The sequence below is a fragment of the Haliaeetus albicilla genome, chromosome 22 (genome assembly GCF_947461875.1).
Source record: "Haliaeetus albicilla chromosome 22, bHalAlb1.1, whole genome shotgun sequence".
Classification (NCBI taxonomy): domain Eukaryota; kingdom Metazoa; phylum Chordata; class Aves; order Accipitriformes; family Accipitridae; genus Haliaeetus; species Haliaeetus albicilla.
In genome coordinates this window covers 23,342,515-23,357,951 of record NC_091504.1, presented here as the reverse complement: position 1 = coordinate 23,357,951, position 15,437 = coordinate 23,342,515, and the positions used below count along the sequence as shown (strand labels likewise).

General features: G+C 53.1%; 1 protein-coding gene across 1 annotated transcript in view; it reads right to left on the bottom strand.

Annotated features, from left to right (window-relative positions):
• SLC5A10 (solute carrier family 5 member 10) overlaps positions 1-12,862 on the bottom strand; it is a 41,696-nt gene extending 28,834 nt beyond the window's left edge. Inside the window, exons 1-7 of the mRNA XM_069810444.1 lie at positions 12,749-12,862; positions 11,970-12,041; positions 11,010-11,114; positions 10,315-10,374; positions 10,010-10,114; positions 3,667-3,772; positions 1,935-2,015 (exon numbers count right to left, since the gene is read on the bottom strand). Of these exons, the coding sequence (XP_069666545.1) occupies positions 1,935-2,015; positions 3,667-3,772; positions 10,010-10,114; positions 10,315-10,374; positions 11,010-11,114; positions 11,970-12,041; positions 12,749-12,862 (643 nt within the window). The remainder of the gene's footprint in view (positions 1-1,934; positions 2,016-3,666; positions 3,773-10,009; positions 10,115-10,314; positions 10,375-11,009; positions 11,115-11,969; positions 12,042-12,748) is intronic.
• Between the last annotated feature and the right edge of the window lie 2,575 nt (positions 12,863-15,437).

Here is a 15,437-nt window from a genome sequence, read left to right as displayed (position 1 = left end):
CAAAAACCTCAGGGCAGCCAGAGCTCAGCCTGCAGATGCCAGGCTGCAGCCTGCGGGCTCCAGCAGGATTAACATCCCTGCGGTGAATGCCAAGTAGGGTGCAGGATGGCACAGTCCCTGTTATCCACGATGCCAGAGACTAGCAGAGCCACCACCAGCACCACCACTCACTGAAATAGCCACCGAGCTCTCTGTTAAGCAAAGTGATTTGTCTACAACCCCTCAGTCTTGCACCCACTTGTTACGTGACTCTGCCCAGCATCACACCCAAGAAGATTTGCACAACCCTTCTGCTCTCCCTCGGGAGATGCAACCTTGGAGCCAAGCAATATGGTTTTTTGTCCCTTCAGCAGCAGCAGGGGAGACAATGGTCCAGGTAGAGCGGACCCGGAGTGATCGCAGCTTAGCAGATGAGCATTAACATCACTGCTGCAGCTGTCACAGTCTGAAGATACAAACAAGGTCAAACATGGAGAGTATTCTTTATTAGATGAGCTTGACAAGAGCTGGAGAAAACCCAGCACCCTTGAGGCATACCAGCCTCCAGGTCCTGAGGTCTCCCAAGACCTGAGGAAAAAAAATTGTGTGACCAGCAGCTTGTCTTTTCGCTCCCCTGGATCAGTCCCTCTCCCAAGCACCCTCACCTCCCTGCACACACCATGCCATGCTTGCAGGTTGGCAAAGCCAAAAAAAGCTGGGCTCTGCAGTCTCCGGAGGGGATTTTCCAGACCTTGCCTACCTGCCCTCCTACTCTGGCTCTGAGTTGCTGCACCCAGCCAAGCCTACCAGACACAAGCCTCAGAGAGCCCCATGGCCAACTACAGCTTCAGACAACGATCAGCAACGTCCAAGCACCTCGTCTAACGCAAAGGCTGCCGCCGCCGCTCAGATCTGCTTGGACAGGCAACGTGCTCCTCCGCCCGGCGCAGCTCCTTGCTTCTGCTGGGTTAGTTAGTATTATTGTCACTTCTCCAGGAAGTATCTGTCCTTTCATTTGGTGGTTGTAAATATATCTTGCTGCGTACAGGGCTCGCCCAGAAGCGAGCTCTGCTTTTGCACAGGGGAGCAGCCGCGGGACCGGGCTGCCTGCAGGTTTGGAGCTGCTCCCACCTCCACAGCAGAGCTCCTGTGCGACACTGGGTCAAAGCCTTTCCTACCTGCCCGCCTAAGCAGACTTCTCCAGGAGATGGTGGAAATCATCTCAGGAGTGCCTCTGGAAATCGTCCTCTGTAGTTAAACGCCTGCCTTTGAAGCTGGGACCTGACTTTTTGCCTCCTACTCCTCAGAGCCAAGAGCCCCGATGGCAGAACAAGGCTGATGAAAGCTCCCAGCCTTGCAAGGGTACTCTGCGGTTAAATGTACGGAGACACAACAGTGCTGAGTGTTCAGAAAGGACTGGTGATAAACCCTGCTCACTCCAGCCAGGAGGAAGGCACGGCACTGTGCTCTGCATCCCCAGGCAAACCCCTGCAGCGGTGCCTCGTACCGGCACCACCTTCTGCCATGCATGTCCCCTTCTTCTGTCTGAAGACCCCACTGCAATGCTGCTGCAAGTTTCCCGGAGCAAAACTGGAAACGCTGCTTTGCCATCAAATGCTTGATCAGTCTCTCAGCATGCATGGACTAGAGGCAAACATGCAGAGCAGCGATGACCACGGGAGGGTCACCAGTGCTGGGGACAGCCCCACGTGGGAGACCAGGGGGATGCTTCATGGCATCTTCACCCAGAGGAAAGATGCCATGTAGTAGTAGGGGAAGCAGAGGGGACATGGGGGGACCACAGACTTTCTTTAGGCGATTGCTATGGGCCAAAGTCCTGCTGGGCATCTTGGCCACCGAATTGCTCAGACTGTCTTCTTATTTATTTCCAAGACCGCCAGAGTGGGGAGAGAAGGTCCCCCTGAAAGGAGGATCTGTGCTGTCCCAGCTCTTACCTTTCACCGCTAGCACGATGGCTCCGAGGACCATGATGAGCGTCTGCAGCGCATCGGTGTAGATGACGGCCGCCAACCCCCCTGCACGAGAGTGATGCACAGTGTCGGGAGCGCTGCCAGCTTCAGGCTCAGCTCGGTCACGGAGTCCCAATAAAGCTGCCCGCGCTCACGGGGACATGCCTGTTACCTGCCTTGTCCTGCTGACGCTGCCGTGATGGGGGGCTGCAAGTGGGAGCGTGAAGGTGGAACAGCTCCTCGGTGGGTCTGGTGTCGAGGGGCGACAGCACCCCATGCAGATGGGGTGGGGGGAGCAGCTGATAGCCGAGGGGGCTGCAATCTCACCTGGGGCATGGAAGGGGAGCCGAGGGATGGCAGGAGGGGAGGGATGCAGCCCCACATCCCTATGGAGTTGGGAGGATGCCGGCCAGCCCCAGCCCTGGCTCTTTGGATGCTCTAGCAAGCTGATGGCATTCAGGATGTTGATCTCATCATTCATCCCACCTCTCCCTAACATCGTACTGGCTCTCCCCTTCATACATCCCTCAGCTCTCCTCCCAACCCTACAGTTTTATTTTTCCAGCACCTGATGCTTAGCGGGGTCCCCCTTGGCCATCCAGCCAGCAGCATTTCTCCCTTTCCATCCCAAGCTCTCCCTCCGGACCTGTTGCAAACCCAGGACCTGCTTACCTAGCCAGAAAACAATTACTCAGCACACACAAAAAAAAGTATTAAAAAGTAGCGGAGCTAGAGAAAATGGGTCAAAAATTGAACCAGTTTCAACCCCAGTCACTTAGTCACATCCCGGGAATTCAGGGCTGCACCCTCCCCAGCCATGACTGGGATTCGGAGAGATGTTCTCAGGATCAGGGTGATGCAATGATCACACCCTCTGCCTGAGCTCACGCTGAAATGCCTTACTTCACAACAAGCCTTGTGGGCAGGGAAAAAACTGAGATGGGATTTGCTTAAAACCAAAGCCTTGCAAAATCCACCATGTTTCGGATATACTTAAACAGTTTCCCGTTTTGATGGCTGGGACAAGATAGTGAGGGAGAATTTACTGCCGGGTGTCTCCACTGGCACTACCAGGGAAAGGAACGTCCCAGCCAAAATAATAACCAAAAGGGCTGGCAGGGATACACAGTCCTGCCGTCCGAGAGAGGGACTGCAAGCCAGGAACCCACAATTTCCAACTCCAGCTCCAAACCCTCATCTCCTCTGGATCATAGAAAACCGTATGGATTGACTGTCCACAAAAATAGCTGGTCCCACAACAGGGAAGCATGGGCAAGAAATATTCCTGAAAGCTTTGTGGAGGGAGGGCAGCAAGTTGCATTGCAGGCAGGGCAAGTGGGAAGGAAATGAGTTGGGTAAAGGGCTCTCAGATTGTAGATTCCATAGTAATAGTCCTGTAATAGGAGAAGCCCTGATTATTGCTGTTACAAATAGGTACACACACAAGAAAGCATTTAACTACACGATGGAGGAGGAGTTATTACAAATGAAAAGCCGTAATGACAAAGGAGGGGTCATGCATTGAGTCATTGCCTGAGCTGATGCTCAGATAGTGGCTGGATAGGGCAGGGAATATGAACCCCATTAGTATAAATCCCCAAAGACCTTCCAGGAACAAAAAAAAAAAAAAAAAAAAAAAAGAATAAAAGCAGGAGTGTAAGTGGTGTGGTTCAACCAAAGAAGAAAGATTGAGGTCAGCAGATGCTGAGCAACCTACCCGCAATGGTGTAGAGCCCCGTGACCACCAGCATCAGGACAGTGGAGAGGTAAAGGTCCCAGCCCAGGCAGACTTGCACGAAGAGGGCCCCCGAGTACAGGTCCGTCTGTGTGTGGAAGAAGAAACACAGGGGCTGGGACGGGTGACATTCACTTGGCTAGATGGCACCCGAGGGGTGTTGCAATAGCAGCACGGCAGGGAAACGGTCAACACTGCGGGTACAGCAAGGACATTGTACTGCACGTGCCAGGAGGACACATCCTGAAGCCGGTGCTGAAGCCCGGGGTCCCACGTGGGTGGCCATGTCACCTCTGCAGATGGGTGTCACAGGCCACCTTCCCCTAAAGAGCGGAGCGAACAGCTCCAGCAGTCATTTGCAACTGGGCTCAGCTGGATGCAGACACTGGGATGTAAGGGTCAGAAATGGGATGCCTTGGGGCATCAGTGCTGCCGCAGCCTTTGAGAGCAAAGCGGGCAGTTAGAGATACTCAGCCCGTTACAGGATCACACCCTGACCTGAGCTACCTCCTCGCTGCCCCAAGTACCTCCAGTTCCTTCCACCGCTGGCAGCGCCCTGCTCTCCAGGTGGCATCTCACCATGCTTTCTGCAGAGCCCTGGAGACGGGGCACCTGGTACCAACCGAGGGGCTGTGCTCCCCCAGAACACCAGCACCCTTGGGTGCTCCCTGGAGGCAGCCCAAGCCACCCCCAACCCAGCCCAGCACACCCGTGCTGTTTCTGCACCCCAACAGCCCCTGCGGGGCCGATGCACGGGGGCGGCTGTAGCTGGTATTTCACGTTCTGCTTGGCAGGATTCGCCCTCCTGGCACCCATGCTGCCGACAAGGAGACTGCCAAGGACCAGCTCCCCCCTCCCCAGCTGCAGCAAAACGGTCCGGGCTGTCAGACCGGTCAGGAGGGCGGCAGCGAGCCTGAAAATGCTGCTGGGGGCAAGAGGGGATCTCCTCCCAGGTGCAGGGACTTTTGAAGGTGCTTGCTGGTACCTGCAATGCCTTTAATGATGGATGGGGCAGCTCTGCGCCACATCGTTTGAGCCATTTAACGGTGCTCAGGTCGGTGCTAGTAGGGCAGAGCAAGGTGCTGCCCTGCTCCCTGGGGGCTGCAGCAGCATTTCAACCTTTGCAGCCACTCCACAGTGAGGAGCACACATGGGCAGCCCCAGCATAGAGCGCAAGACCCCCAGGATTGCCGTTCCTGAGCCTTGCCCCAGCAACAAGCCACCTCTTGCTGAGCATCTCTGGGGAAAAATATCTCCTCCTGGTTTTGCACAGATGGGGAAACCAAGGCACGGGCAAGTGGCAGAAGTTGCTTTTGGCCCCGACGGAGAAGCAGCACCCCAGGGGTCCTGCACCCCAGCACAGACCAGCACAAATGAATCCTCCAACACATTCCCTGACCTTTGCAGCCCCCCGGCAAAGCCCCTGGAAGAGGTTTGGGGTTTCTGCTTGGCCACAGAAAGACAGACCGACTCCACATCCAACACGCTGCCTCTACCAGCCCCAGCATCTCCTGCACCCGCGTCACGTCCCACAGGGATGCCAGGAGTGTGCCTCTGCCCAGAGGAGCGTGCGCAGGCCTGCAGCTCACTCAGCTGCCAAACTCCCTCGAGATGATTGACATCCCAAAAGTGACCTGTGGGAGAGCTGGACCCACACAAGGAGGTCTGGTCATGGTCTCATGGGAATGAGATGTACAGCAGAGACTCAGAGGGAGCTGGGGGACCTCCTCCAGCAAAAGCACTGATGCCATGGGAGCAAAGGACCAGGCGCAGCAGGCAGTGCCCATGCTACCACCACGTCTCCACCCACAGCTGAGATCCAGCCACCCCCAGCGCTCAGCTGGGGTATCTTCACAAAGACCTTGTTTGGAGAAGGAAACGAGGCCAGAAGAGGCAGGAAAGGGCAAGACGAGCCGACTCCACGCCCTCGCCCAGAGCCATGACGGCTTCCCACAGCCAAGACACCAGCTCTGATTTGACATCTTTCTTCACACACCTCCCAGAAACCATCCCCCAAACAGCAGGGCTTTCTTGCCCGGTCATGCGGCAGCAGTCGCTTGAGATTAGTAACGTGGAGGACCGGTGCCATTTCCCATATCGCACCTCCTTCTCCTGACTCTGCCCTCCCTCCTCCCAGCGCTGCTCCAGCCAGCTTGCCACACAGCTGAGGACCGTCATCAGGTGATGGAGAGGGGCCACGCAGGATTACGCAATGGGAGAACCAAGGTTTGTGCCACCTAGCAGGGCTCCGTCAGCCAGAAAACCCAGTAGGTGAGCACACACCCAGCTTCAGCACAACATGAAAGCCCGTTCCCCGGCAGATGAGCCCACACCGTTAGGCATAACGTGGATTAAATCACAAATCAAACCGACCAGAAGAGCACTTACACCATGATCTTGAGGATCCTAATTCAGGGACTGTTCCACAACATCTGGACCAGGCTTTACACCGCAGTCATGCCCGGCATTCCCAAGGGAGGTACCATGTGTCCTCAGCTGCACTTGGGCTTGGCCATGTCTCTGGGACAGCCCTCGCCAGCACCAAGAGGCAATTCAGCCCTGGAATGTTCTGCTGAAGAGGAACCAACTCGTGGGCAACCATGGCAAAACCTCTGCCAGTGGCTCCTCTGATGCCTTTCCACCACAAATGCAATCCAACTACAGCTTGATACCACAGAGACCACCAAGCAGCCCTACAAGAGGACAACCAAGCTGTTCATGCAGTGCAAGTTTCAGCTGCAAGGCAGAAAAGCCCCAACCAAGGGCCCTCAGCCATCTCCTCCTCCCAACGCAACCTGAAGTGGGAACGCAAAATATTTTGAGCCGCCCTAGCACAATGCCAGCCAAGCATCCTTGGCATTTTCTGGAGCTCCTAGTGTCCCTTGGAGGGATCCATCACTTGTCATCTCAGCACCAGCCAGAAAGTCATGCCTCCCTGTGACCGCCTCCTTCTCCAGCAACCCTTCCCCAGAGCCCAGCTGTGAAGACTCAGCCCTGGACAAGATATTTCATAACTGCTTCTCCTGACTTTCTCAATGCTTAATCATTTTTGCAGTCGTCTGCAAATGAGTCTAAGCCTTTGCTATGAGGAAGCAGAGGTATCTCCACCTCCCTTCCTGGTAATTCTGCTAGGGTGGGAAAAAATAAAAGCGCATGTGACTGAGTCGTTAATAAGACATCCCAAATACAAAAACAAGCTAATTAAAACCAGGCATGACCTATTCATAAAATAAGTCCTTTCAACTGTAAAAGGAGAGGAGAAGCCTTTGAAGTCAGGTCTCATAATCCAGTGAGAACCCTGCCTCCACCGGTGACCTCACTTGGAAACTCGTTCTTACCCAACATCGTTAATGCCTTCCCAATGAAAGCTGGCTTTAGAGACAGCTTGGATTTAACAATCGGTGAAGCCGAAGTCACAGTAGAACAAGTTACCCAGGGTACAGAGGAGTCTCCAGGGGCTCTTTACCAAGGCTAGGACGCCTGCGCAACTCCTCACGTGTTCCTAGCCAGGGGGACACAATCTCTCAGCAGGACTCTGGGCTGCCCCGCTGCACCCAGCCATGAAACACAGAAGGCTGGGGTCCACCAAAGGGTAAATTCCAGGAGAGGAGAGACTGGCATCCCTTCTGCCCCAAAAGAAGAACCAAGGAAGGAGCACTGATGCCATGTCTCAGCTCGGGAGAACGTGGAGCGGAGATCCATCCATAAACGCAACGTCTGTAGGGAGAGGAGGCAGGCAAAGCCCAGCTAGTCCCAGGCTTCGAGGCAGCCCCCAGTAAGGACCAAAGGAAACCCCCGCCGAGAGACAGCACTGCCTAATTTCTCTGAGTTTTGCACTCTGGTCCCACACTCCCCGCTGCAGCCACCACCGGGGACGGGACACTGGGCCAGTTTGGCAACGCCCTGTGTGTCTGCAGACATTCATCCCAACCCACTGCTGGAAACAACCATTGTTTGTGAGATTTACCATGAATGGAGCCAGATGCCAAGATAATCCCCTTATTAGGCTGATTCCTTCTCTGTTGCATCCTGAGTGACTCAGAGATCAGAGAAAACTCAGCAGACCAAAGCAACTATAGCACTGGCTGAGAAAAGGCACAGGAAGAGACATTTGGGAGTGTCCACTAGGCTCCCAACACAAGGCTGGGCTGAGAAGGGCCAAGAGAACCGCAAAAGTTCCCATCGGTGCAGGCACTGGGCAGAGGTCATCTACAGGTTCATCTGGTGTTAGGCAAGGGGTGACACCACAACGGTCTCCCAAGCTAAGAATGAACTTGTAGGACATCCATCCCTTCTGGGCAAAGCCATGGAGACACTGGAAACCAAAGGGACCAAGCACATGCCCATGGCATGGTAGGGAACCATTTTGTAAGAGAAGAGGGGACATCTGTGATAGTCTGGAAAGAGACTCAAAGGCAACCAGCCCTCAAACTACCGGTAATTTCTTTCTTCAAATTCAGACCAGCAAGAGCTACATCACCAGAAGTCCTATCCCAGCTTCCAACCTTTCCTTTTAAATGCCAGCAGGGATTCACACAGATCCCAGGGACCAACACCACAGCCACAGATGCTCCAGCATCTCCCTCGAGCTCCTGCTCGGTCTTCGTCAGGAGCAGAGGAGAGATGTCTCCTGAGCAGCACACAGGAGGGGAGTAAGTAACAAGAGTTTACTGGACATTAGGAAAATCAGGGAATAATCAAAGCGTCACTCCCCAAACCTGCAAACTGAACTGGTGCTCCTGGAGCCACCAGGCTGATTTCAGGAGAAATGCCATAGGACTTTCAACACCATAAATGATAACGATATAAAGAATATCAGTTTTATGGGAAGAATGCCCTCCAGCATGACAGGACATGGTTTTGTGGGGGGAGATACAGGTGGCAGCTGCACCGACGGAATCACCAGCATCACCTCTGCCACGCTGAAAGCCCTTCATCAGCAGGAACACGGGAAGGGCTGCCATCTCCCCTGCAACCCGCCTTTTAAATCCAAAGCGTAGTGACTTGCCCAAAGTCAAAGAGCAGCTCACAGGAAGGAGACGGGGGTCTCCTGAAGCTGGGGACATCACATCACGCAGCATGGGGGCCTGTCCGACGCGGGTTTAGCCTCTCCCTTCACATTACGCGCTGATGGATGTGCACGGCCAGCACCGTTTGCAGTCTGCTCCATCCTCTGCATCCCTCGGAGGGGGACCCAGAGGATCCCCCCACAACAGCTCAGCCCAGGGCCTGGGGTTGCAAAGCCACCAGGGAGCAGGCAGAAATGCCGCCCAGGGAGCGATGGCTGCATCCAGCCAAGCTGGTGTTTGCGAAGCACGGAGCTGGGCGAACGCAGCGGCAGGCGCTGAGCGCCTCGCCGTGGGGAAACATGCTCCGGCACCGGCCTTCCTGCCCTGCAGACAGCCGCTTCTGCAGCCAGCCACATGCAAAAACATATTTCTTGCAGCCAGTCACCTGCAAAAGCATATTTCTTTTAGGCGGTGAAACGCAGAAGCCCTAGCAGACCCCAGGTCAGATCCGCCCGCTCCAACAGAGGCGGTGGTGCAGGATTGCTCCCTCCGGCAGGTTTTCTCCTCCAGATCGTTTCTGAGCTGTTTGCTCTTGATCTCTGTCTCGCTGTCTCCAGCCCCCCCAGGGCTGTCTGTGCCCGGCTCTCTCCTGCTTGCCTTAGGCCTGGTGTCACAGGCTTTTTAGCTGTTTTACCTCGGATAAACTCTTCTCACGGTTACCAAGAGGGCAGCAGGAACAGAGGCTGCACACAGGGAACCGTGAATGAGGCCAAAATGTGGGGGAAACATCCCTGTGGAAGAGTCCCTGAAAATCAGGCACTTTCTCTGTACAGGCTGGGCATCTTATAGCTGCCGCAAGGCTTCCTTTCCTCAGAAAACCTGCATGCCTTAAAGCAATGAATGCATTCCCAATTCTGTCCCCAGCTCTGCCGGGTCCCTCGGGGACACCAGAAAGCATCACGGCTGGAGCATGGAGAAAAACCCAGACGACACAACCCAGCCTCCAAGCACGTTTCACCCACAACCTCTGCTACAAGACGAGTGCACCATGAGTTTGGGAATCCTGACACACAGCCATATATCTGTCAGGGCCACCTGGACATGAGCATCACTGCTGGATCTACCTACAAACGCACGAGGTGTCGCAGACAGCATCTGCCCACGAATTCCCACCTCTTGTCCTGCTCCCTCTTGGAGCATCCTGCAGCAGCTGCTCTCCCCTGCCTTGGCTACACAAGGTTTGAGCCCCAAAATAGCATTTTCCTTGCTGGAAATCAGTCGTGGGTTTGTCACAGAGCTGAGCGGGAGCTACTCACAGAGATTTTGGTGAAGATGGAGAGCAGGAGCGACAGGCCAGAGAGGTACATCCTGATCCTCTCCCCTCCAAACCTTCGCTGGAGATACTCCGGCATCGTGACAATCTGCCAGGGGGGAAAGAGAGTGATCATTGCCCTGTCCAGGCCCCCTCCTCTGGGGATGGTCCCGGGGAAGGCAAGGGGACAGCTGCATTCCCAGAACAGGGCTTCGGAGTCTCAAAGGACAGTGGTGACAGCCCTCTGGGGAGCAGGGGACCTGGCTGGGGCCGTGTTCCCCACAGCAGGCTCAGGGCAGCTGTACGTACCCCAGATGAGATGTAAACCGGCACGAACACCCAGGCTAGCGCCAGAAGAGCATAAGTCGCCTGTTGGGAAGGAGGAACACGGCACAGCCAGAAAAAACACTGATCCTGCTGCAGCTCAACGTTGACTGCAGTGCTAGACCCTGTCCACCACTCCTGAGCCAGCCCTGGCTCACCCTCAAGTGCACGTTTACATCCCTAAATGGCTTCACATGGCAGGCGGGGGGGGGGGGATCATGGTGGAGACCCCCCCCAGCATCCCCGTCTGCAGGAGCCCGCTCCCCTCAGCCCTTCAGCTCCTGACCAGATGTTTCCCACTAACTCCTCGAGCACCAAGCAAGCCCAATGCCATATTTTTGCTGCAGAACCCAAGGACTTTGGATACAACGTGCAGGGAAGCAGGGAATGGGTGACCTATTCAGCCATCTCCCTGTCGGGGTCGTGGAGGGGCTGGACTGGGAAGCTCTGCTCTGAAATGTCCTTTTCCCTGAGCACGTGGACCTGAGTTGACTCCAAACTCACTGTACGTGCACTAGACATGAGCTGGAGAAGCTGAGTTAGCAGGGTTGCATTAATTACCCCCTGCACAACTCCTCCCAAGCCTTTCGAGACATTGCGTGAAGCTGCTGTGAAATGGGCCATCTGCTGCGACGCGGCTCGAGAAACTCATTTTCTTAATAACGCGACACGTTTCTTACATTCCACTCGAAGCCAGTGACAGCGATTCCCCCGGCAGCACCGGTCCCTGCCAGCCCGATGAAGAGCCCCGAGCCTTCGCTGCTGGCGAAGAGAGAGGCACCGATCTGCGGAGGAGCAGGGGAGGTTCTGTGGGTGCTCACAGGCGGGGTGCCCGGCCGCCGGCTCCCCACAGCTTGGCACGGCGGTCCCACCAGCTGGACCAGCTTTGGTGCTTCCCCAGCAGCGCAGCCCCGAGGGGATAACTCGGTAAGAGGAGGCGGCAAAAATAATGTCTGAACAGGAGCAGCAGAGCGCAGACCTCCCTGCCACTTCTAGAAGCAAAGTGTGGCCAAAGATACACTGCATGTGATGAGGGATGTCTACGTATTTGCAAGAAAAACCCTTAACAGACTCCAATCCAGGTAGGCGTGAGCCCCAGCAACAAGCACTTGAGCTCGTTCAGCTCATCTGGCCATGCCCGGTGGGTTTTGGATGGACTTTCTTGTCTTCAGGAGGATGAGGAGGAGCCACACGTTGCTGCATTTGCCACGGTGGCCACGCACCCTGCCCGGAGGTGGCCCTGCGCAAGCAGCCAGTGCCAGACATGGGAAAGACCTACAACCAGTTTGTCAAGATCATACTGAAATAAGAGGAGGGAGAAAAACTTGGGACACCCATGTCTTGTTGGAGCCACCAGGAGCACACAGGGCTGGTGGAGATAGATGTTTGACTTCAACGACCCCTGCCCAAGTTCGGAGCAGCCTACGAGGAGACCCAACAAGCTGGGTGGGCTCCAGCACCCTTCATGCAATGAGAAGGGAAATGCAGCTCAAAAAACACGAATCCTGGCAGAAGGAGGTATACAGGGTGGGGGAAAGTGTGGGGCAGGCAGTGGAGAAAGCAGGGGTGCAGAAGAGGGAATTTGGTGGGATGTCCCTGCTGCCCAGGGTGTCACAAGAGGGACAGAGATCTCTACTTACTGGCCACCATGCCATGTCTCTGCCAGCAAGGAAATAGCCACTGACGGTGTTCCTGTTCACCCTGCAGGAAGACTGGGAGGAGGAAAGATCAGCACAGAGCACCCTTTCCCTACAAACCCAGACAAGGCACCAAGAAAGCAAGAAACCAAGTCTCCCAGACAAGAAGCCAAGAGACAGGAGACTCGGGATAATTAATGGGAGCTCTGCACCTCAAGCTTAATTACACGAAATGGTGGCTGCACCCCGAGTACCTGGAGCCATGAATAGCAAAGGAGGCACCCCGAGAGGGGGAAGCACGGAGGATGCGCCCATCCTACCACCATCCCGAGCAGACAGGTTGGCTAATACGGCCCAGCTTTGGCTACGATTTTTCTGCAAGGCAGAATAAATGGCTTTGGAGAACCTTTGTCTGAAACTGCGGGTAGCCGAGGGCTTTTTCTGTTAAGCAGGGCATTTGTCTCAACACCCTTTAATAGACAAGCGGCAGATCTGCTTACGCCCAGCAGACCGGAGGCTGGGTGAGAGGTTTGTGCCGTGGTTAATTCCACCTTGTTCTCAGGCTATAGGAGTCTTTCTGTAGGGAGTGAAAAGGGCGGCGGGTTTGTACAACAGAACAGAGCAAATGCAGGACAACACACAAAATACGTAACAAGTGCAAACTACAACAAGAAAATAATAGAGATTTTCAAAAGATTGCACGCAGAAAAGCCAGCCCTGAAAAAAAAAAACAAACCAACTTACTCAGAAAACAGAAAGGGAACAAGAGAAAATATTCTTACCCATATTCCCACTGCAACGTTTAAGGAAAAATAAACCACTACGACAACAAGGTCAGCAATGCTGAACTGCTGCGAGGGGGTAAAGGATCCAGCAGTGGAATTGCCCTCCATCATTCTTCAGCCTCCTTCCTCATCCTCACACAGACAGTCACTGAATCAGTAACTCATTAGCAGCTTGAAGGTATTTATCATTAAACAAGCCAGCAGTAAGAGCTTCACTTCCAAAGGCGCTTGGGTGGGCAGCCTGGCTGTCCGCTGCCTCCCTCCCCTTTCAGTTTCCCATCGCCCTTCCAGCTGGCACCCGAGGGACCCCCAGTCCCGGCAAGCACCTCTTGATTTCGGTGTCTCACAAATGAGCCACTACTTAATCCCCATTTCCTTGGGCTTTTCTGCTTCTTCTGCACTGATCTTGAAGAAACTGCAGGCTCCAGTCCAAGCTGCCCCTGCAATTAATGCATTTCTGCAGTGCAGACTCTCAGGATAAAGGCCCCCAGCAGCCTCTTGCAGAGGTGCCTTAAATCTAGATATTGCTGGACAAGAAACAGCGAAGGCTTTTGTCTTCTATGAACTGTAAACCGAACCCCAATATTTTTCTTGCAGATAGTAAGTCTGGAAAGAATTTGCATGATCTTCTGCCTAGTTAATTACTGTAGAAATTGCTGGTTAAAGCAGGGTTTTTAAGGTGTTTTTTACATTTGAAGGATCCCAGAGAAATACTGCTAAGAATAGCTGGCATTTCTGGTGATCCAATACTTTTGCTTCTGGGAAAAGCACATAGAGATTAGGCAGCTCTGCAGTTATGTGCTGTAATGAAAGGGGTATGAAAAATGTCTGAGGGAAGACACGTGCACTTTGCTCACTTTCAACCACTCCAATGCTATGAAAAGCCAAAGGACTGGCAATCCAGTCTCACGATCGCAACTTGCTCCCAAATTCTTGAGTCCTAATCAATACAATAATTGCACTGCACAGAACTAGGCAAAGTTGGGGGTTTTCTACGTGCTAAAAGCAATGATCAAACACAGGAGTGACATGAAGATCCCAGGTGGAGCCTCAGCACGCCAGCAAGGGCTGACCAGCAGAAACACTCACAGAAGAGATTAAGCCTTTCCTCCAAAGGCCAACATGAAACAAGCAGCAGGAAACAACCTTTGAATTTTAATATTTCTGCACATTTAGTAATCATGCTGTTTGCTGTGCTGGATGCTTGGCTGGCTCATTTCCAAATGGCAGCACGCTTTCCAACCATATATCACAAGGTCTCACTAATAAAATAAACACCCTGCAACTAATACACCCAGCACTGAGACGGGTCAGCGTATTTCTCCTCTCTGAAATAGCCGCTGAGGCACCCAGGAGCAAGTCTGCACACTTGCGAGAGGAACTTAAGTTCCCCCTCACTGCTCAACTGGAATTTAACCTGCATTAACACATTCAAAGTGCATGTAAGTGTTAATACAGCCTGGTGTACCTATTAACATCGCTGAAGTGTTTAATAACCTACTGTCATTGAAGTACAACCAGGTACAGCCTTGCATTTGCTCATTTCATAGAGAAAGAACGTACCTCTCTGGACAGGACCACAAAAATCAAACAGAATAATCTTATGAAAAATAAGCTCACAGAATGAAGAACAGCATTATCTGAACAGAAACATGAAGTTGCCTAAATAAAATCACCATCTCACTTGCTGAATGTACCAACAAGACCAAGTACTGTAAATCTTTTTGCAATATCTAGGTCTTCTAGTCACAGGCCTCCATTGTGCCCAGTGCTGTAGCAAGACAGACAAGGGAAGGAAAAAAAACCAACCTGTTTTTATCCTTAAAAGCCAATGAATCTTCCAAAGCCCTTGGAAGTTTATCCCGAGCAGAGAGAAATGGTGTCAACAAAGGTTAATTTCACTTCTGGTTTTGAACATGCCTTAAGTTTTGTACTCATTTGTAGGACATTCTGATGGTGAGAGATTAGACCAAACAACCCCTAAACGCTCATTAATTCCACCACCATTTTGTCTGCAACAGGTCAGGAACTTCCAAGTCTCTGAGACTGGAAGCTCAGCATGGCAGCTAGCTGGCCATTCCACCCACATGTACCCAAGTACGGTTGGGAAAACAAACCTGAACAACTTAGGCTCTGCACTATGGCCATATTTTTTAGTACATCCATGCATTCAGGCCAGGATAGAAACCTCTGAAAAAACAGTCTGCTGTTTAGTCTAGAAAAGAGGAGGCTGAGGGGAGACCTTATCGCTCTCTACAACTACCTGAAAGGGGGTTGTAGTGAGGCGGGTCTTGGTCTCTTCTGTCAGGTGGCTGGAGATAGGACAAGAGGAAATGGCCTCAAGTTGAGGCAATGGAGATTTAGCTTAGATATTAGGAAAAATTTTTTTACTGAGAGGGTTGTCAAACATTGGAATGGGCTGCCCAGGGAAGTGGTTGAATCATCATCCCTGGAGATATTAAAAAAGTGAGTGGACAGGGTACTTCAGGACATGGTTTAGTGGGCATGGTTAATGGTTGGACTCGATGATCTTGAAGGTCTTTTCCAACCTAAATGATTCTATAAGACAGGTTGAAAAATTACAACAAGTAACAGTATTAGGGAAAAGCAGCCTCTCCTCCTCATTTGCAGGTGTTTGGCTACAACAAGCAAAACGCACGTTACTCCCCTTACTGCCAAGAAGCCT